We start from the raw sequence: 24266 nt of genomic DNA, 5'->3' as shown, positions 1-24266 counted from the left end.
TATTTTCACTGTATTTACAATTGCATAAATAAAGCTATGAGATCGTTACAATTATAATATATTATAAAATATAAAAATAATAGATCACAATACTGTAGTTTATAGCCTATAGGCTACTATATTTTAATCAAATAAATGCAGGCTGGGGGAGCGCATGCAGAGACTTATTTCAAAAACATAAAAAAATCCAACTGACACACACACACACACACACACACACACACACACACACACACACACACACACACACACACACACACACACAAGTTTCAAGTTTTGAAAAAAATACAACAACAAACAGTAATATTGTAAAGTCTTACACCAGTTGCTGTAGGATGAATAGATAGACACACATAAATGCTTATTCAACACGTTAAAGAATGACAAATATTTTTGCAACCTTTAATTTTTTATTTTATGGGTATGTGAGTTTTGCGAGTTTTGTATTGTTCAGTCATTTCATAGGTATCGGGAGAGTTGTTTGTTGTGTAAGTGCGCCCTCTATTGGATAGAGGCTCGAGTGATGGTCATATACTGAATCTTCGCGTTCGTTTCTCAGTCTGCATTTCTACTGGACTGAGAGAGGTAGGTGTTCACATCAGTGCGATGTAAGCTTGAAATATACCGGTTGTAACTTTAGCTTTAGTGCACATGGTAACTTGTACGTGCATTTTATGATGAGTGCACATACATTTAGTTGAGATGTGTCGAGAACTGCTGTTTTGAGTGCTTAAGACATTGCTAAGCTCGTGGTTTGTTTTGCTGTGTGCTAGCGCTCGCCAGTCTATCGTCTTGTAATGCAGCCCACATGTTTCAGTTGTCCTTTTTCTTATGTTAGGCTGATTCTGAATGGAGTAGAATCCTGAACTTTTGCTCTCTTTGAAATTGTACAGGACAGGTATGTACTTCAAATACCTGGTTTAAAATATAATGTGTTCATTTAAAAGTTTTCTTGTATTTATTGATGTTCAATGGTTTATTTTTCATGGTAATTTTTCTGTATTTTATTTTCTGATTTTTGAATGTGATTAAATACTGAGTCTGCATTCTACTTGACTGAGAGAGACTGATTCTGAAGAACACAACGCAGTAGTCGGTGAAGTGCAGACCGCACCAGCTACACTTAGAAGTGTCATTTATTATAAAAACAAACTCAGTAATTGATACTTTTGATTTTGGCAGATCAGCTCCCCCAACTCTGGAATTCATCATCAGTGAAGCTCCTCCCACTGCAATTACATCATCAGTGAAGCTCCTCCCACAGTAATTCAGCAATAAATGCTGTAAATTCCCATCAGCTACAAGTGAAGACGAGCATCAGAGCATCAGAACATCAGGAAGAGCTGAAATCTGCAAAGACTGAGTTTATTAAAGAGGACAGTGAGAACATGAGTGATCCAGAACCCTGCAGAATGAAACACACTGAAGATCCTGAAGAACAAAGAGGTTGGTGTTTATTCTTCATTCATTCATGATGCTGAAGAACATTCATGTTAGAAACATTCAAGCACTTCATCACATTTAGATAAACAGTTAAACTATGAAATGGTACAGAATGTTCTGTGTTTTCTTCAACAAATGGTCAGTAAAGGGAGGTTTGAGACATTTTTATATTGATTATCAATATTAGATCGAGCTAAATTCTATTTTAATTTTTTTTATATATCTGGTTTCCAATTTGCAACAACGTTACCAGAATTTTTGTCATTTTCAACAGTTAAAACAATTAGTATTTTTTAGTAATAATCAGTAAACACCATTAAGTCACTGATGAAGTTGTAATTTGTCAAATATCATAGAAGTTATTCATAGTTATAGAGATTCTTCTTACAGTAACTTTGGTAACAGGGTTGATGAACAGTTTGTGTAAAAACTGAGACAATGGATTGAGATTATTTTCTTGTCTTCCCATCATGCTTTAGAAAGAGCCCAGATGATGTCACTTCCTGAGTGTCACAGTTTTAAGAAATTCTCTGTTTTTAAAAGAAGGAAAATTATGTCAGGAGTAACAGGGTTGATTGAAACATGTAGGACACAGATACTGATAATAAAAATGGTTAATTTAAAACTAGTTAAAGCCGCAGCCACTCTACACTTTGAGCTTGTGAAATTTCTACACACACTGCGACGGTCGTGAAATGAAGTCAAACTCTGCAGCAGCTTTTTCACAAACATAAATTTAACATACCGGTATAACAAATAATAATAATTAAAAAAATAAAAATAAGCAATCCACTCCACTTGAATGATAAATGTTTGTGTTATTTCTCACAGGGTTATTCACTTGAGCTTGTGTTTCTGTTGTCCCACTTTCACAGACTCATGAATGGAAGTCAGTGGAAGGAAAAGTCTAGTGTGAACGGTAGTGCTGTAGCGGCGCGTCGATGACGTGATATTTTTTCGTCGACACTTACATTTTTTTTTTTTTTGCACCGTTCCCTGAGGTACAGCTCGCCACACACACGTGGGAGACCGAAACATTGCAGAATGGATTAAATTGGCCAATTAGTCATTAATTAATTATCATTGGCCGTGAATAAAATGAAGAGTTTGGTTCCAAAACGCGGTAAACGGCATTTAAAAAAAAAAAATTGTTCCCGCAAAAATCAATATTGTAAAGGGTCGGTATTGAAAAAGTACATTTTTAATCTTACTTGAAATGCGATATCCGCCGTGTTATTCTGTCATGTTTTCTCCCTTTCTTTCCAAACCCCGACAAACGCCAGTCTCCTTTCTCTGCAGAATGCGATAAATCCGCTCAACCAATCACAGCGCACCATTCCACGCATTGTAAACAGTGACGGCGGTGCTTTGAATACACCTGGCATCCTAGTTTTCCTTATCTACTTTTTACTTTTTGATCAACAAACAAACAAACAAACAAATTAATACATTTGACGGCATTGATGAACCTGTGGTGGTTTCTGCCGTAGGGAAGAAACGTAAGCCATCGAAATCTAATCATTTACGTGAGGAGATTAAGAAGATGAGGCACGCGGGAGGAAGAGAAATGCTGACTGTTGCTTGTTCTCACAGGACAGCGTCAAACTTCTGTCACGCTGACATGTTAACCACAGGAGATCTTTTAAAAAACTTTCAATTCTTGTACTCAAAGTCAACGAAAACCGAGCAGGACCAAGCCATTTTACAGCTGATCGCCGTCAACAAAGTTCAGGAGGTATTTCTTAGCGATGGCTGATTGAATGTATGTTTAGTCCAGTACGTGCCTGTATATAAGATTAGTATTGACCGAGTTCAGAGGCTGTCATGTGGATCAACTTACTTTGTTGTGTATTTTCGACAGTTTCAATATGAAAAATTACTTTTATATTGATTCAGTGGATTAATTGCATTTTGAAAAAAAAAGTGTCATGAATTTATTGCATTTTTGGGAAAAAATAATCTGTTTTTATAATAAATCTTTGAAAATCAAAATCTGGATTTGAATTTTTTATTAAAACAGAAAATAGTGGTTTTCATCTTGCCACTTTTTTTGGTAAAGAAAACACATTTTTTACTCAAATTAATCAAAATGGACTTATCACGTTTATACTATAATATTCAGAAGTAAACAGTGTAGCTGACAGAGTGTTTATGTCAGAATGTTTATTTTTAAACCACAATCTTCTTGGGGCTTCTTTGACCGATATATTTAACAATATCTTTTGCATTTCTCATCCAAATAACGTCACACTTGGCACTGCACTTACTCGTGCCCGTACAAGACACCTGTCGATTTCGAGATTTCGACAGTTTGAGAGATATGCGAATAACAGGCAGGGTAATTAATTCCAATTAATCGTTAGATTAGTCGACTAATTGATCAAATAATCGCCAGACTAATCGTTTAATTAATAATCGTTTACCCCAGCCCTAGTGAACGGCCATTAATAATTCAAACGTTTTAGTAAAATAAATATAAATCTCAAAGTTGGTGTCAAAATATGGCAGTATTGTACATTTTAATGTTACAGTTTTTCTCGATTGTTTACACACATTTTCTGGTACTTGAGACACAATGACCACAACATGTAACTCATTCACCAACCCCCTGAGCCAATTCTGCTAAACTACAAGCACAATTCCTGCTTTACACTCAAACTGCAGTTCTAAAACACACTTTTTTCAAAACACTACACACAATTCTCTGCTTTAGGCACAATTTTCATGCGGAAAATTTCTTGTTTTCACAAGGAACACACTGCCATTCAAATATGCACACTGACTCTTCACATGGGCAAACACCCGTCACACAGTTTTACAATTAGCAATCAGAGCTTTAGCATAAAAGGGCAACAGGTGAGCTCTTCAATGGAGCAATGGATGCCAACATTGGAAACAGAGGCAGAGCCAGAGGAGTGAGAGGAGGAGGAGGAGGAGGAGGAGGAGGAGGAGGAGGAGGAGGAGGAGGAGGAGGAGGAGGAGGAGGAGGACGAGGACGAGGACGGCCAAGGACCGTAATCTCTGATGAGATCCGAGCCACTTTGGTTGATCATGTGGTCAACCATGGTCTAACAATGAGGGAGGCTGGGCAAAGAGTACAGCCAAATTTGAGCAGGTACACTGTGGCATCCATCATCCGGACTTTCCGAAATGAGAATAGGTAAGAAATCTACTCTCACTAGAAAATTGCAGTACTACATATCAATACAGTACTCAATGAGTACAGTAGTACAGTATTGCCTGTGGACTGTTCTGTAGGACTGTAAAAATACTGTAAAGTATGCTTCATGTATATAGGAAATGTATACCTACTTTGTATTTACAGTATTTTACTATTTGTTTGGCAGAACTGAAAGATTACCAACACAAGGCGGTCGGGAACGTGTTCTGTCTCCTGAACAGGAAACTCAAATCATTAACATGGTCCTAGAAAACAACGCCATAACATTACGGCAAATACAAAGAAAGATAATAGAAAACAATGACATATTTCAAAATATTGATAGGGTAAGCTTATCAACACTGGACCGTGTCTTGCGCAGAAATCATCTCAGGATGAAGCAGGTCTACAGGGTGCCATTTGAACGCAATTCAGAAAGAGTCAAAGAATTGCGACATAACTATGTGCAAGTGAGTCCCACAATTGATGCATACTCCCAACACTGTATACAGTAAATTATACATATTTCAATATTGTAATCATAATGATTGTGCTTCACAATAGTGACCACTCCATGTCTATTTCTGATATTGTCATGTGTGTTTCAGAGAGTCCTTGAGCTAGAGGTGGCTGCAGTGGAGCACCAGTTCATCTTCATTGATGAGGTTGGGTTCAACCTCACAAAAAGACGAAAGAGGGGAAGGAATATAATCGGCCAGCGTGCCATTGTTGAAGTCCCTGGCCAGCGCGGAGGGAACATCACAATGTGTGCAGCGATTACCCATCACGGCGTCATCCATCACCATGCTACCCTTGGCCCCTACAACACCGCCCATCTGATCACATTCCTGGACACCCTACACAACACACTCATTCCACCAGATCAGGTAGATGGCCCAGAGCAGCTCAGGTACGTTGTCATTTGGGACAACGTAAGTTTCCACAGGGCTGCTCTGGTTCGTAACTGGTTCACTGCCCACCCACGCTTTTTAGTTGTTTATCTCCCTCCATATTCTCCATTCCTCAATCCTATTGAGGAATTTTTTTCTGCCTGGAGATGGAAAGTTTATGACCGAAATCCACAAACGCGTATACCTCTTCTCCAAGCTATGGAGGACGCATGTGGAGATATAGCAGCTGATGCTTTTCATGGCTGGAATCGCAATGCTAGGCGATATTTCCCCCGCTGCTTGGCCAGGGAAAACATTGCTTGTGATGTGGATGAGGTGCTGTGGCCAGACCGCAACAGAAGAGAGGATGCAGCATAGTGTTTTTTTATTTTTTTTATTACTGTAACTGTATACAGTATATTCTTCTGTTGTTTTGTATGTAGACCACTGTATGTCCTACTTTGTGTTGGTTGGGATGTACACTGTGTACATTGTTTTTGTGGGAAAAATAAAATATATTCGTTCCCGTGTATTTGTGTGTTCTGAGTATAAAAACAATATTCTCAGATATTTTACAACACACTTACTGTCAGTATGTACTATCTGTAGTAAGTGTAACACTGAACAAAAAAAGGCCTAAATCATTATGATGAATGGAGAAGTGTTTTCCATTCATCATAGTGTTTTACATTGAGCACATCAGTGTTCAAATGGTTCTTATAAATGTCTATTCATATGATGGTTTGTGTGTGTCATTTGAAAACAAAATACCATTTTGAGAAGAAATAACATTGTTTTGAATGTAAAGTTTCATTTTGCAGGAGCATTGAGGGGTTTTGCCCATTGTGTGTGTGTTTTTGGATTTGTGTGTAGAGTTTTGAGAATATGAGGCATGCTTTCAGAAAATGTGTGTAAACAATCGAGAAAAACTGTAATATCATGTTAGATAATTGTGTTCTTGATCAAATATATTTAATAGTTCTTGCTAAAGAAACAAGGGATTTGTGCCTTTAATGTTTTAAAAAATAATAATTGGAAGATAAATTGACCTCATTCATGGAAAGTTTCAAGGACATATAATCAATTTATAAAAGGCATCAGATTATCATAATACTTTATAACAGTTGTCTACTTTCTACTATTACATCAGAGCTCACTTTCATGTCCTTTCACTTTATATTGCTCTCTTTGAAGAGAAATATTTTGATGTACTAAAAATTAAATTTAATAATTGTTTCTTTCGTGTCAGACTTGATGGAAGAGAGCGAGGAGAGAGAAGAACTGAGTGAAGTGAAGGAGGAGAGAGAAGAACTGAGTGAAGTGAAGGAGGAGAGTGAAGAACTGAGTGAAGTGAAGGAGGAGAGAGAAGAACTGAGTGAAGTGAAGGAGGAGAGAGAAGAACTGAGTGAAGTGAAGGAGGAGAGTGAAGAACTGAGTGAAGTGGAGGAGGAGAGAGAAGAACTGAGTGAAGTGAAGGAGGAGAGTGAAGAACTGAGTGAAGTGAAGGAGGAGAGAGAAGAACTGAGTGAAGTGAAGGAGGAGAGTGAAGAACTGAGTGAAGTGAAGGAGGAGAGAGAAGAACTGAGTGAAGTGAAGGAGGAGAGTGAAGAACTGAGTGAAGTGAAGGAGGAGAGTGAAGAACTGAGTGAAGTGAAGGAGGAGAGAGAAGAACTGAGTGAAGTGAAGGAGGAACATCATGTCAAACCTGGAGGAAAACCTTTGAGTCGCTCAAAGACCAAAAATACATTTTTAAAGAAAAGAAGAGCCAAGAAATCTACAACCTGCACTCAGTGTGGAAAGAGTTACACAACCAAACAAAATCTTGAGCGACACATGAGAGTTCACACTGGAGAGAAGCCGTTCACATGTGATCAATGCGGCAAAACATTTCTCATCAGAGCTGAAGACACACCTGACAGTTCATACGAAGGAGAAGCCGCATTCATGTTCTGTGTGTGGAAAGAGTTTTTCACTGCTGCAACATTTACAAAGACATGAGAAAATTCACACTGGTGTGAGAGAGTACATGTGCTTTGAGTGTGAGAAGAGTTTTATTACAGCGAGCGATTTAAAACTGCACCAGAGAATTCACACTGGAGAAAAACCTTACAAGTGTTCACACTGTGACAAGAGATTCAGTCAGTCATCACATCTGAAAACACATGAGAGGATCCACACTGGAGAGAAGCTGCACACGTGTGATCAGTGCGGGATGAGTTTCTCTTTTAAAAGTGACCTGAAGATACACATGAGGATCCACACTGGAGAGAAGCCGTATGTATGCCATCAGTGTGGAAACAATTTCACATACAAAAATTCTCTTGACGTTCACATGATGATCCACACCGGAGAGAAGCCGTTCACATGTCATCAATGTTGCAAAACATTTTTTAGGGCATCAGAGCTGAAGTCACACCTGAGAGTTCATACAAAGGAGAAGCCGTATTCATGTTCTGTGTGTGGAAAGAGTTTTTCACTGCGGCAAAATTTACATAAACATGAGAAAATTCACACTGGTGTGAGAGAGTACATGTGCTTTGAGTGTGAGAAGACTTTTACTACAGCTGGACATTTAAAACTGCAGAGAATTCACACTGGAGAAAAACCTTACAAATGTTCACACTGTGACAAGAGATTCAGTCAGTCATCAAATCTGAAAACACATGAGAGGATCCACACTGGAGAGAAGCTGCACACGTGTGATCAGTGCGGGATGAGTTTCACTATTAAAACTCACCTGAAGCTACACATGAAGATCCATACAGTCCTAAAGCCGGTGTGAGGTGAGCACAGGACACTTTGTTGATTGATTGATATCTATTAGGTTGTGTTCAACCAACAGGAATGTGTAATTTGTCAGTTCAGATCAATAAAAAAAAAATAAAAAAAGATTTGCTCTCTGACAGTAGCTCATGTAAAAGCAGAAATACAGCACTATACAGGGCTCTAGACTGTTACTAAATATGCATTTTACTAAAATGGCTATAACTCCAGAAGTAAATTAGGTATCTTCACCAAACTCGGTACACATGTGTAAGAGGTCAATCTGGGGTCACGGTAAAAAAATCGCGACGATTGAAGACTAGGTGGCGCTATAATATGAAAAAAAAACATAAAACAGGCTATAACTACCTGACCGTTAGTCCGATTGACTTGAAAATTGGTATGCAGTGTCTTGGTCCAAGGTGCCATGTATGTCTATGAGGACATTGGTGTATCTAAAAAAAACATGGCCGCCATCGGCCAATGAAGTTTGAGCACCTATTAGACAAGGTTAACGGAGGCCGATCGGAACGAAACTCGATGGGCATGTTCGACTCATGGCCCTAGAGGTCTGTAAGAATTTTGAAAGAAATCGGCCACTAGTTGGCGCTAACGAGTTTTATGGCTCTGTAATCACGTGGTGTTAAACTTATTGTCACATTATGCAATGACTGCGACATTTTGCTATCAAAATGAGTCTGAGAGTGAAATCTTTAAATATGTTTGAACTTTTTGAGGAGTATTTTGGAATTGAAGGTGTTCTCCACAACAGTGTAATTCTCCTTGAATTACTGCTTACAAATGCAGGGTGTGTGCAGCAATCGCTCATGTGTGGTGCTTCTCCAGCACAAAATACTGGAGTATTACTAAAAATGTTTAAGTGTATTTTACCTATTGTGTCACCAAAATCTATTTTTGAAAGCTTTTTGTATCAATTGAAATGTTTCCTTTAATAAAGTTTAAAAATAATTACATACATATTATCTTTATATTAGAAATGATCTTTTTTTTTTTTTTTTTTTTAGTTGACACCACCTATTTTGTCATGTCCCTCATGGCCTTCTATGAAAGTGTACTTGGGATATTAATTATATAATTAGAAAAAAGTCCATACATTTTGCCATTCCCATGAATATCTATCTGTGCTTTTTTGCTGGTAATGTGTTTTTTCTAAGGAAATTCATGATTATTAATTAGAATCACATTATTTAGTTCCGTCCCTCAGTAATCCCTCAACCCCGTTACACAAATCATTCTCCCCCATAAGAATAATGAACAGATCCTTATGTGACACCAATAACAGGAATTAACATAGAAGTCTTCTGAACAACATTGTGTGTAGACACAGGCAAGTTACCACCTTCTTTTATAACTATAACTTATTTAGAATTGTGATATTGTGGTTGTCAAGCTCAACGACTCAACCCTGTTACAGCAAATAAAGAGAGAATTCTATTACTTGTGAAAATGATCTTTGTTATTTCAACAATATATATGATTTCTTAATACCATGCATGCCATGTGCTCTCCTGTTATTCACTACATGTAGAGCAGTGGCCATTATCAAGCAAAAAATCACAACTCCGTCACACTCAACCCCGTTACTTTTTTTGCCACAAAGCGCGCGCACATGCAAAAACCATACAAACACGTGCTCGAACACACACACATGCTCACACACGCACACACACACACACACACACACACATGCTCACACACATATCAAAAAAGCACACAAGTAATATGTTTTATTTTGATGACCTATTCAGTCAGTTTATAATGTTCTAATGTATACTATGTTATTGTTGTTTTTCCTGCAGTCGGGTTAATAAAACTGAGTTGCAATTGCAATTTATATCTGTTGTTTTTCTTGGTTACATAATGAAATACAGTGCTTATAGAAAATCTTACAGTGAATTTGAGTAAAAAACAACTATGTATATGTTAAGCTGTATTTGTCTCTTCAACCCAGTTACCATCCTCAACCCTGTTACCCTAGTCTCAACACTGTCACACCTACATTTTTATTAATTATTTTAATAATTTTGTAATTTAATGTTTGTTGAACATAGTCTGAAATGTTCAGAGCAATCATAAGAATACTCATTTTAGTTCAAATTCTGAAGTTAAGCCACATCTTTGATCAAAAATGATGCTGTCACAAAAAGTGCCCATTTCAGGCTTTAGTATAGCATAAGTGTAAAATGATATGTAAATTTTACATTTACAATTACAGAATTAGTGTGAGGGACATCTGATTAATTGGAAAATGTTGATTTCATTACAAATATATTTTATAATCATATTCAAAGAGCTCCCATAGTGTCCATAACGGGGTTGAAGACTAATAGTGGCCATATCTTAAAATAATTACAATAATAATAGGGATTTGATGCCTGAGGTGGGAAAAAAAATTTTCTGGAAGTTAAATATGTAATTAATGTTGTGGGGTGTTCAGAAAAGTAATACATTTTGGTAAAAAAAATCCCAAAATATGTAAGTCCAAATCATACCGGTTTCATGGAATGACTCACATTTTGAGGTAGCTGTGTTATTTACACAACCATCACACACACTTTATGCAGTTTGATTAAGTGACAGACTCATTTCTGAATTGTTTTCATCGATCACAGCGATACTTGTGCGTCTTTTCTGGCGTCTTCCTACTGAAATAAACATTTAGTGCAGCAGCAGGAGGAGAATATGTAAGGAATAATTGACGACAGGCCGTTGAATTATTAGAAAAATAATGCACAGCTGAGGTGGTAAAACCTCAGTTTAAACCGTTAAACCTCGGGTGTGCATTATTTTTCTAATAATTCAACGGCCTGGAGTCAATTATTCCGCTTGTACTACACTTACCACACCTCGAAACATTGTTCAGATGATGTATTTCAAGACGTTTGTCAAGTTTTTGTCATTAAAACGCTCTTATATGTAGGACTAATTTCTTACACATCAATTCCCATGCCTTCGTTGTGTAATGGAAATTTTACATTTAGATGTGTTTTTTTTTTTACTTTTAGATGTGTTTTTACTTTTAGATGTGTTTTTACTTCTGGGTGTGTACAACTTGTATTAACGTTGAACATTTATTTTTACTCATAAGCATTTAAAGAAATATAATCACATAAGCTAAAGCACATTATTAAAGATATGTGACCAAGTTTTAGAAATGCAGAAGTTAAGACAAGCTTGCAGGAACAAAATGTTCTGGGTTATAGAAGGCTAAGTAGCAAAGAGACTATGTGTACTCCAAGTGACCTTTTGGGTACTCCAAGTGTGAAAATATGTGCGCAGCTTTAATCGAACGAGAGATAGGCAAAATGTGTGAATTCGAGCAGCAGCTAAGAACAGGAACCTTTAGCAGACATGGTATTGTTCTGTCTAGATATAATTTAGGATGTGTTAAGGGTATATAACCTTGGCGAAGGGAGCTAACCCCTTGCCTTCTCATATCAGATGCTCTCTGTATGTGAATGCCAATTTCTTGCAAGAAATAAACATTTTGATACATTAACTTTTCAAAGGTTCCACTTGTCTCCTTCCTCCTCACTTTTTGAATAGAATTATTTCCACAACAGACCTGAACCAAAAAGAACTTTAAATTTGCAACAACATTATCATAAAATCAAACTTTATCAATTCTTCAAATAGAGCAGTTTTAAAGGCTTTTATATCCTTTATCATTTACTCAATCTGTTTTTAACGGTTAAACACATTTAGAATAAAGTGAGACGATCTGCTGATGATCCTGAATGGCTTGTTGAATGAGTGTTGATAGTCTGAGGCTCATCAATATTAACAGATCTGCTGAAAACACTTTATTTCATGACAATAGTTCCTGTTTTCACCTCATTTATTATGCTGATGTCTTCAGATCTCCTGTAAATTGACACTTAAAGCTCATTTCATTGGTGTCAGCAGACTGAGGGGATTTGTTGGCTATTATTTGTACGATAATTTCTGAGTTTAACTGTTTTTCTTATCGTTGTTTTTTATTTGGAAGAATTTACATTAAGATATTAATGTTTTTCTTTATTTCTGCATATTGTAGAATATTTGTATTGATTATTAACTGGATTAAGTGAAATCTATTAGAATATTATCAAAGACATGACACTATTATATCTGGCTCAGGGCAGAAGCATAAGAAAAACAAATGTATCGATTACCTTTGAGGTGTATATATGTTTGATACTGGACTCTGGAGTTGCTTTTGCAAAAGCACTCGACTTAGATAAAATAATTTCTTAGATAGTAAAGTTTATTTTCTGGCATCAATACTTCAATTTTTTTTATTTTTAATGAAGCGACAGACTCCACAACATATTGAATTGAGTCTTATTGAATTGACTCCACAACAATATGCCTATATTTGAATGAAGAAGGAGAATCATTTTAGGGTTATCAATTGAATGAGCATCAGTTACTTTATGATGGACAGAAAGACGTGACGTACAGATTTTTTTACAGATTTTCATTTAATTTAAAAACACTCACTAACTGATAGATTTTTGATTTTGGCAGATCAGCTCCTCCCACAACAATTACATCATCAGTGAAGCTCCTCCAAAGCTTGTATGTATGTTTCACAAAAAAAACTGCATACATATATACATACATACAATCATGCAAAAATCATTCAAATACAAGGACCTCTCAAGAAAAACAAGTACATGTCTCCTTTACCACATTTTTTATGATGGTCTTAAATTTATTAATTGATATACAAGTTTCTAGTTTAAGATCTTTTTGCTAATTATTCCATGCCCATGGTGCATAGTATGAAAATGCAGTTTTCCCCAAATCTGTCCAAACCCTGGGTACATTAAAAAGCAACCACTTGGAGGAGCGTAGCTGATAACTAGCAGAATTGAGACAGGGGAGGGTAGGTAAGCTGGACGTTTACCTAGCATGGCTTTATATATAAAAATATACCAATGCTGTTTTCTGCTGGTGGTCAGTGCTGTCCAACCCACCAGATCATAAAGAATGCAATGGTGAGTGAGGGACTTTGCATTTGTAATAAAGCGTAGAGACGCATGATACACTGAATCAAGGCTCCGTAAGATGGAGGCGGCTGCATGCATATATAATTTGTCACCATAATCAATCACAGACAGAAAAGTAGCTTCCACAAGTTTTTTTTTTTTTTTTGGCATGAAAAGTAAAGCTAAATTTATTTCTAAAATAAAAGCCAATCTTTACTTTGAGCTTCCTAACTAGATTAGCAATATGTACATTAAATAAAAGTTTGTCGTCTATCCATATAAGTACTTGTACGTGGGTACCCTTTCAATGGATTTACCAGCAGACGTAAAAATGCTAAGATCATCAAGCAACTGTATAGTAGGCGAGTTTTTGAAAAGACCATGAACTTCGTTTTCTGACGATTTAAAACCAATTTTAAATTGAGCATGCATCATTTAAACTGAAATGCAGTCTGAAGCTCTTGCACAGCCTGTGCAATGGAAGGAGCATATGTATAAATGACAGTGTCATCAGCATAAAAGTGTACTTTTGCTTGAACGTCCTTACCTAAATCATTTATAAAAATAGAGAACAGAATAGGTCCCAAAATAGACCCCTGGGGGACCCCTTTAGATATCCCAAGAAACTCAGATTTGTGGCCCTCTGCATGGACACACTGAGTTCGATCTACAAAATAGTTTCTAAACCATTTAACAGCATTAGGACAGAAACCCCCGTCCCTAAGTTTGTTCAGCAACAATTCATGATCTACAGAATCAAACACCTTGGATAGATCTACAAATAAAGCAGCACAATGTTGTTTTCTGTCCAAGGCACAAATAAGATAATTTATTACCACCATAGCAGCAGTAATGGTACTGTTGCCAGTTCTAAAACCAGATTGAAAATTGGGTCCCACTTTATATTAAGTGGCTTTAAGTACTATGTACTTACATGTACTTACATTGAAATTAATAATTTGATACAATGTACTTATTGTGTAACTACATGTTTTTACATTGTACTTGCATTTTAAAAATTCCTGCATGTAATTACAGCTGTAATTAATTTATGTAATTACATTTGTAATTACCCAGTTGACCCTTCCCTTACACCTTAAACCTACCCAATCCACCACACCTGTCCCTAACCTTACCCGTATCACACCTCAATAGCAGCAAAGTGTTTTACAATACAACATGAACACAATAAGTACATTGTACTTAACACCACTTAATATAAAGTGGGACCAAAAATTGTTTAAAATATTATTATCAAATAAGAACTGCTTTACTTGTAAATTTACCTGGGATTCAAGGATCTTAGCCAGGATTGATAGTTTGGAGATCGGACGGTAATTATTTAACTCTGAGGAGGACCTTTAAATAAGGGGATAACATAAGCAGCTTTCCAGATTTGAGGTACTGAATTGGACATAAGACTCAAATAAAGAAAAGTGAGTAATAGACTCAGCAATAACATATGCCGCCACCTTTAGGAGATAAGGATCCAGATTGTCAGGACCTGCAGATTTGTTGTGGTCAATGCCTTTCAGAGCTTTACAAACTTGCACAACTGAAATAGTTTTAAAATCAAACAAATCCAGATTGCTCTCAGTTGCAGTGGTGGCAGAACATGGGACAGGAGCATTTACATTTGAGCTGTCAAATGCAGACCCAGCACAGATCAAGTGTTTGTTTAACTGACTGATCATAGCAGCTTTATCCTTTATTTCATCTGAGCCAACCAGAATGTGTTCAGGGAGGCTTGAAGCAACATGTGTACCTGACATACATTTAATTACTCTCCAGAATTTGGAGGGGTTATTTCGATTCTCTGTAACTGTCTTCAGATAAAAACTAAACGTTCTAAACGTAATCCAATCAGCAGAGTTTGAAAATCTTGCTTGGGCCCACAATTTATTTCTTAAATGAATTAGCTCTGAGAGACTGTCTGAGAACCAGTGATTTTCCCTACCACTAATCCTAAACTTTTTAATGGGAACATGTTTATTTGAAATAGACAGAAAAATTGAGTGAAAATATTCCCATGCCAATTCAATATTCGGAATCAGAGTTACTCTGTTAAGATCACTATGATATAAATCACGCAGGAAAGCCTGCTCTTGAAAACCTTTAAAATATCTTTTAAAAATAAACCTAGGTTTTACCTTGGGAATTTTTGTATTCCTGACACAAGCAATGGGCTTTATGCACAGCTGCACTACTTCCTGAACTTCAGCCAGCTCTTTGTTTCCTGTCTGTCATTATTGGACAAACTGATTAATCCAGGTGTGCCTGACCTCAGTAACAATAATCAGACACACCTGGATTAATCAGTTTGTCCAATAATGGCAGACAGGAAACAAAGAGCTGGCTGAAGTTCAGGAAGTAGTGTAGCTGTGCATAAAGCATTACAAAATATACCTGTTGAGGTGTATTTGTGAGATGTATTTGTTATAATTAAATCAAGCAAGGTAGATTGATGTTGTGCTTTAGGATTTGGCCTTGTTGGAGCATTACTAAGTTTAATGAATCACACAGTTCTTTAAAACAATCTGACGTCACTGAAAGCCAGTCCCAATTTAGATCACCCATAAGGATGAATTCAGAGTCATTTAACTCATGAAAAATATCTGAAATAGATTTGAAAGCAACCTTTGCGGCAGACAGGGGTCTATAGCAACCAACAACAGTGATGTAAGAATCCTTTGATACGCCTACTTTGATAGCCAAGACCTCAAACTGTTTAGCTTTAGTAAAAAAAAAAAAAACTTTTCATTAAATGTTTAATAAAAGACAAATATGCTTAGTTCCTTGAGTTTTATTTCAATTGTTCTTTGTAAAGAAAAGCCAGTGGTCAAGTGCCTGCAACAAGAGATATTAGACACATGCCTCATGCAACAAATAAAAAGGAAAAGTTGTCTATCCACTGCCCACCTGTAGGCCTATGTCTCCTCTGTCTGTGCAGACTCTTCTGTAGGCCTTTCTGTAGATGTGGAATCCTGCAACTTATATTGCTGCCATAAAGCATACAAGTATAAATTAAAGGGTTAGTTCACCCAAAAATGAAAATTCTGTCAGTAATTACTCACCCTCATGTTGTTCCAACCATGTAAGTCTTTCGTTCATCTTCGGATCACAAATAAGATATTTTTGATGAAATCTGACAGTTGTCTCACTCCTCCATAGGCTTTCAGAGGGACCCAAACTCGCCGGCCCAGAATAGTTATTAAAAACATCGTTAAAATAGTCCAAGTGACTACAGTGGCTCTACATTAAGTTTATCATGCGACGACAATACTTTTTGTGCGGAAAAACAACAAAAATAACGACTTTATCCAACTATTAGTGTTCTTCAATGTGGGCCTCTGACGAGAGTTCACGGGAGCGCCACGACGCATGCGCGAGAACTGAGATTACGGCGTTCTTCTTCTACTACTACTTGTTACTGACTGCTCACTCCTTGGGAGTATTACCGCCATCTACTGTACAGGATGACGTCCCGACATTGCCGGATGCGCAAAACAGTCTGTTCATAAGCAGAGGAAGACGCGCGCTGTATGTAAAACTGTATTCGTCAAGATGTCCGCAGATTTCGATGTAGATGAAGATGAAGACTTGAATTTTTTTAACCAACCATACTTATTCAAACCAGAATACACAGACACTGAACTACAAGAGATGGAAGAGGCTGCATCACAATCGCAGTCTCAAGGTTTTGAAAGACAGAGAGCTTTGGACAGCTGGTGGTGTAAATGTAATCAGTGCCAAGCGATGCCTACTGAACAGGAGAGCGTGTGCTGCATTGATTGGGACATTGTCATGCACAGCTCGAAAGTTTGGATAGCGCAGACAATGGGACGACAAGTGTATGTTGCTGTATAACAGAGGATCCCGGTTTTCCGCCCCTGCTAAGTCGCAGTGTTTTAGAAGTGTTTTTTTATTTGCCAAAAGTGAACTGGGGCTCGTTCTTCGTACGTTGCTTATTACATCCGAGATCAAATGACACATCCAAGATGATATCATCATGCTAATCATGATCTGGCTAACTCGGTTCTTCGAACACACTTGCCGGATAGGATTAGTATCGCTGGATTGAGTTATCTGAGATAATTGCGCGTTCATGCGCTGGGTTAAAAGGGGATATGTATCGATAGTAGAAACATTGATCAGCAACGCTGCTATTGGCTGTTCAGCGTGGCCAAAGAGCGCGCTCAGTTTTTCTCCTCAGCAGAGCAAGAACTAATAGTCCAAGTTTATTCAGAATTTTAATGTTTAATTAAAACGGCAGGGAACACCTCAAAGTCTGCAAAAGCCAGGAGAGAGGGCTGGCAAAAAGTAGCAGACAATTTAAATCCGGTAGAAGTGGCCATGTTAGATGTTTTTATCACTTATTAGCCTATATTTTAGCATTTTAATAATTGCATAATTACCTTGTTCATTGTAATGTCAGAGTCACCACACTAGAACATGGGAACAAACAAAAGTGAAGTACAAAAATATTCTACATAATGGTAATTTTTTGTTATATTATAGTCTCTTTTATAAAAGACACTGTTAAATAAATGGTTGGCTGTTTATAAAAGCAACCAAGAAAAAGGCTGAGAAAAAAAAAGAAGAAAAGATCTTAAGAAGTAGCCACACTGTAAAATATTTTTTGCTGCATTAAATTAAGGCCGTATAGTCATTTCAACTGTTAAATCTTCAGTAATGATGAATTGCTTTGACTTGTGAAAGTGAAAACTGATAAACTTATGTTAATGTAAAAATATTTTTCCCGACTGTAGTTCATTGTAATGACATTGTGTTTTCCTCTTTTGTGCACTTTTACATAATACACCAACACTTGAATCTGTTCCCAAGAAAGTGGTCCTGAAATATGTGCAGTAAGTGGACATTTTCTATCTTTCCAAAGGAAAGGAAGTACAAGACTTTGTAATGTCTATTTGTTTCCATTGCACTGGACAGTGAATAAACCCTCTCAGATAACTGTCATATGGAGGAACTAGCCTACCTGCAAGTGCATAAATAACTTTACTTCATTTATACTTGTATGCTTTATGGCTGCAATATAAGTTGCAGGATTCCACATCTACAGAAAGGCCTACAGAAGAGTCTGCACAGACAGAGGAGACATAGGCCTACAGGTGGGCAGTGGATAGACAACTTTTCCTTTTTATTTGTTGCATGAGGCATGTGTCTAATATCTCTTGTTGCAGGCACTTGAACACTGGCTTTTCTTTACAAAGAACAATTGAAATAAAACTCAAGGAACTAAGTATATTGGTATTTTATTAAACATATAATGAAAAGTTTTTTTTTTGGCAATGTTGTGTAATATGGCACATGCAACAATGTCACAGGCCCTGTCAGGTGTGCAACCCTCAGACTTATCAGACACTGAAATCTTCCCTTTAGTTAGCCAAAGTTCATTTCATTGTGTGCCCTTGTCCTGGCTACTGCATTGTAACTGGTTTGGGTCAGGGAATGGGGTCATAAAACACCTGTCTGCAGGAACATGTCATAATCACCTATGAAATAATGCAGTTCTGTTAGGATCAGCATAAGTGTATGTAATACAGTGAGCTTGATATTTAATTGTGGAACTTTCCTTACCACTTTCAAATAATGTGCATAAATGCAACTCTGAAAATTCTTAAGTCATACACAGATCCTGGCCATTTTGCTTTCACATTTGTGATATGGAAGATTTTAGTCAACTGCCTTTTTTTTATTTGATATAATTTTATTAATCTGGAATATTAAGACTCCCAATAGTAACTGGGCTGCACATTTACATTGTGAACCCCCTTTCTGTTCACATAATCCCCTTCATTGAGGCCTTGATGGCAGTCTATGGTAGCCTATAGTCTATGGTACCAATCACGTTAGTGAAGCCTGAGTGACATACTGTAATCGGCATGGTCATGATTGCATGATCTTCATAAAAAATGATGACTGCTTTAAAAAAAAAAAAACTGCTTTAAAAAAACTGCTTTACAACATTGGGTCTTAAAAACCTAAAACTGTTTTTTAAACCTAAAAGCGCCAGGTAAACTCCGAATGACACGACAGACAGCACTTTCCATCAAGTTCTCTGCTCCAATAGTGTAAAGGAAAGAGCCACTCGCAAATAATCTTAGGGCAATGCAAACAGTTTGTGCTGTAGTTAAAGCCCGACTCCGACAAGTCGAAAATAAATGTGCGTTTCCAACAAATTAATAATATAAACGACAATCTCACGAGTCACGAGAAAAAATATAAATCTCAGAAAGTGCACTATCGCGCTGCGCTGGACTTCCCATATCAGCTCCGCTTATGAAGCCGGTCTAATCCTGTTTACATGAAATAAGCCTCTGCTCCCGAGCAGGTTCAAGCTTACGGACCTGTTGCTATGACAGCAAGTCCAGGATGAGCGTCGAAGAACCAAACAATCCAAGATCATGCCAAATCGTCAACAATCAAATCCAGCTAACTGAGTTAGCGACGTACGAAGAACGGGCTCCTGGAAGGGACGTCCGAGGCCAGAAGGACCGGGTGGCACGCTATCTATGGAATAAGTAGGTTTGTTTATATTGTAGAGTTATTACACATGCAGCCTAGTTATTTATTATGCATCTTTTTACTATGCTATTTGGCAATTAAGCTTTTTCTGATTCTGATCTGTTTTCTGTTTACAGTCAGTGCAGACTGGTGGCTTACCGGGTTGTTCTAGAGTGGATACTGAAAGGTCAAAAACTTGGAAGACAGAACAGAACATTTCTGCCGTCATGTGTTGTGCGAGCCATATGGGAAAAATATCCATCATTATCTGGTGCATATGTTGGTTTCAAGGAAGCCGAAGAAGCTTTCAGGCTAATTTAAAGGAAGGAAAAGCAACACAATAAACATTTTCTATTTTATTTTTATTTTTCATTATTAGTACAAATATTTTCAAATAAAACGTGTGGGTACTGCTGGTGTGAATACTTGTTAAATAAAAATGTACATAAACTTAAATTGGCTTATGTTTGTTAATTACAGTTTATAAAACAGGTTTTGTTGAAATGCTTGAGAATTTCAGTCAGAGTATGGCTTTCACATATGAAGGAGCTTTTTTGTTTTGATATCACTGCAATAGATAAGCAATTTTTGTTATTCCCAGCAGTTTTACACTTAATAAATTTGTTATTACCCAAACAAAAATAAATACGTAAACATGTTGAGGTAGCATTTTACCAAACGAAAAATCTAACAACAAGAAAATCCAAGAAAAATAGTACAGTATGCCGCTGACAGTCGTTTACTTGGTAAACCTTGACACATGTTTTGCAATAACTGCTTCCTTTCCTGGTTTGGGTTTTGTTGCGATATTGCGAGGTAAAACAGGCAAAGAAACGTGAGAGGTTGGGTCCTTGAAAAGTACAGTAGGGTCACTGCGCCGCTCCTGTACCTTTTGAAGAAGTTCTTCCCTGAAGGTTTGTGTAGTTGGTTCATACATTTTCCTTGCCAACCATTCTTTCTTTTGTTTTGGAAAAACAACGTTGTATCGCGGATCCCCTATAAAAGTGCAATATATAGTCACAAGGAAATATTTTCTGCCCTGATTAAAGTACCCTTTTTTTCTCTGTTAGTGCGTGTAATTGTGTGTGCATATGCACACACACACACACACATTATATATATATATATATATATATATATGAGGTGGGCATAGATTTTTTTTTTTAATCTAGATTAATCTAGATTAAAATGGCTCATTTGAATTCTGCCGAAGGCATTCAGAATATGTGTGCTACCCAAATAATGACTATAAAAGTAAGTCTTTGAGAACGGGTTTCTCAAGCCAGGTGGCGCATTAGACCAGGGGCTCATCTCCTGTTTCCAAAATGCATCACAAACTGCTTGAGAAAGCTGTTCTACTCATAGACTGTAAAAGGTTACTACTGTCCTGTTACCGTCCGTAGGCAACATTAGGTAGGCCAATGTTATTATCAACTACTATAGACTATCAATTAGGGATGGGCGATATGGCCTAAAATCTATATTGTGATAGACATTGCAGCCTCTTGCGATAACGATATATATTATAATAAAACCATTTCAGAACAGATTACACAGACCCATGCTAAACAACTGCTAAATGTTTTTTTTCTTTCTTTTTTTAAAGGGTGTATGTAGTTTTGAGAACATATATTGTGCAAAACTGTAAGTATACAACATAATTTTGCAGATAAATAAAATGTAAGTACACTAGCTGCAGAGACTTAAGTAGGTCTAAGGTTTATTATGGCTTGGAGCTTATGAAACCCCAAATTTAAAATTAGAATATTGTCTAACTGATGTCTTTTCAGTTAAAAAGAAACACAACAACGATTCTTAAAATCGGGCGCAGACAGAGATTATGTGCTACACCACTAAGATATCGTCCCCTTGGAATTATAAGGTTCAATCTGACATTTTTGTCAAAATTTAGTTATTCACATATTCTTATTCTGTGACCACTTCTTTACATTATGTGATGTTGTTTTTTAAGTTGTGTACATTTTGGAACTTTTTATTTAGAAAATAAAAAGGTTCTTTCTACACAGTCGAATGGAATGCAAAAACTTTAAAGGTCGTCATCTCAAAACTGCTCAGAACGCAGATAGAACCTTATAATTCCAAGGGGACGATATATTGGGAATAATACGCGCGCGCTGGTATTCAGTGATAGTTTCGTTTTGAATTTGAGGTGGTAGAATGGATTAGTCGTGTGTTAACTTACTGAACTGTTACCCCACACACTCTGTATATAGTTTGCTGCTGCTCGTCTGACGGCTTAAATCCGAACCAAGTCCAAATATGTTGCACCGATCTTTTTCACCAGCTTTCACTTTCAGCCGTGTTTACTTAAGATGACGACGAATATGATGCGTTGCAGCCGGGTTTACCTCGCGGCCGCGGGTAGATTGCGTCATCTCCCAACCCAACTTGGAGAATAGATTAACGGCGATATTTTTTTTTATCGCCCGATAAGAGTCTCGCGTTAACGCAGCACATTAACGCCGATAACGGCCCACCACTACTTATAATATTGTGCAATGCCTGCTCCGCCCTGGCTTCCTGCACTGCCGGCGCCACCCGGTGTTGCTACATCCACTTTATTTCTCCTCTTTTGACACATGGATTAAATGTGTTAGTTATTTTACATTATTAAAATAAGCTGCAACATATACTGCTAAATCCTTTACATCGAAACTTATAATGAGTCACATGAGACATTTTAAATCTATACATAAATAATATTGTATCTGTTACACTTGGAATAATATTACTTGTGGTGCTCTTTATTAAAAAAAAAAAAAAAAAGGTTTATGGTCTGTTTCAGTTTCTGCACATTTTAATGATCTAATTACTTTACTGTAATGAATGTAGTTATTGTTGAAGAATTTCCCTTGTCTCATGTAAAAGAAAATAGGTCACTTGGACTGGGAATGGTAACTTTAGATGGCCAGCTGGCGTCTCACTTTGTTGTTTGACAATAAAATTAATTCTTCTGACCTGGAACCTCGACTCTGAGAAACTTCTTTGAGACCTGAACCAAAAAGAACTTTGAATTTGCAACAACATTATCTTAAAATCAAACTTTATCAATTCTTCCAATAGAGCAGTTTTACAGGCTTTTATATACTTTATCATTTACTCAATCTGATTTTAACGGTTAAACAATCAGAATAAAGTGAGATGATCTGCTGATGGTCCTGAATGGCTTGTTGAATGAGTGTTGATAGTCTGAGGCTCATCAATATTAACAGATCTGCTGAAAACACTCTTTATTTCATGACAATAGTTCCTGTTTTCACCTCATTTATTATGCTGATGTCTTCAGATCTCCTGTAAATTGACACTTAAAGCTCATTTCATTGGTGTCAGCAGACTGAGGGGATTTGTTGGCTACTATATATGTACGTTTATTTCTGTGTTTATGATTTAACAGTTTTTCTTACCATTATTTATATTTGGAAGAATTTCAATTATTTATATTCTTTTCTATATTTCTAGATACCTGGATTTTAATGAAGAAGTAGAATAATGTTAGGATTAGCAATACAAAATAATTAATGAATTGGCACCAGTTACTGTAGGATGAATAGATAGACACACATAAATGCTTATTCAACACGTTAAAGAATGACAAATATTTTTGCAACCTTTAATTTTTTATTTTATGGGTATGTGAGTTTTGCGAGTTTTGTATTGTTCAGTCATTTCATAGGTATCGGGAGAGTTGTTTGTTGTGTAAGTGCGCCCTCTATTGGATAGAGGCTCGAGTGATGGTCATATACAGAATCTTCGCGCTCGTTTCTCAGTCTGCATTTCTACTGGACTGAGAGAGGTAGGTGTTCACATCAGTGCGATGTAAGCTTGAAATATACCGGTTGTAACTTGTACGTGCATTTTATGATGAGTACAACATACATTTAGTTGAGATGTGTCGAGAACTGCTGTTTTGAGTGCTTAAGACATTGCTAAGCTCGTGGTTTGTTTTGCTGTGTGCTAGCGCTCGCCAGTCTATCGTCTTGTAATGCAGCCCACATGTTTCAGTTGTCCTTTTTCTTATGTTAGGCTGATTCTGAATGGAGTAGAATCCTGAACTTTTGCTCTCTTTGAAATTGTACAGTACAGGTATGTACTTCAAATACCTGGTTTAAAATATAATGTGTTAATTTAAAAGTTTATTGTATTGATTGGTGTTCAATGGCACTGAACAGCCCAGATGTAAAGCGTACATTTTGCTTATTGCATGTTACTGAATTGAAAGGAAGATGGTTTATTTCACGTTGCATAATGTTAATGTAAAACAATAATGTTATTATGTATAACGTTAAAACATTATTACCCATAGTTAATAACAGAAATAACACACAATATGACAGATACACATGATATACACAAGCCTAATGCGATATGTTTGTTTTTCATGGTAATTTTTCTGTATTTTATTTTCTGATTTTTGAATGTGATTAAATACTGAGTCTGCATTCTACTTGACTGAGAGAGACTGATTCTGAA

At 36.8% G+C, this 24266-nt stretch overlaps 1 protein-coding gene and 1 long non-coding RNA gene across 2 annotated transcripts in view; both read left to right on the top strand.

Moving 5' to 3' along the window:
* Window positions 1-614: 614 nt before the first annotated feature.
* The window catches only part of LOC309492634 (uncharacterized protein), a gene marked incomplete at its 3' end in the record, with an annotated part of 34132 nt that continues 10480 nt past the window's right edge, over window positions 615-24266 (top strand). Inside the window, exons 1-2 of the mRNA XM_082161640.1 lie at window positions 615-898; window positions 1188-1446. Coding sequence (XP_082017766.1) covers window positions 1389-1446 — 58 coding nt within the window. The 5' untranslated portion in view covers window positions 615-898; window positions 1188-1388. The remainder of the gene's footprint in view (window positions 899-1187; window positions 1447-24266) is intronic.
* Window positions 4378-5722, top strand: LOC309480807. The gene is made up of 3 exons (XR_014199788.1): window positions 4378-4603; window positions 4791-5073; window positions 5212-5722. It is a non-coding gene; the product is annotated as an uncharacterized lncRNA (long non-coding RNA).

The sequence above is a fragment of the Leuciscus leuciscus genome, assembly GCF_965113295.1.
Source record: "Leuciscus leuciscus genome assembly, chromosome: 1".
Classification (NCBI taxonomy): Eukaryota; Metazoa; Chordata; class Actinopteri; order Cypriniformes; family Leuciscidae; genus Leuciscus; species Leuciscus leuciscus.
The sequence above is the reverse complement of the archived record's forward strand: the minus strand, read 5'-3'. Positions and strand labels throughout refer to the sequence as shown.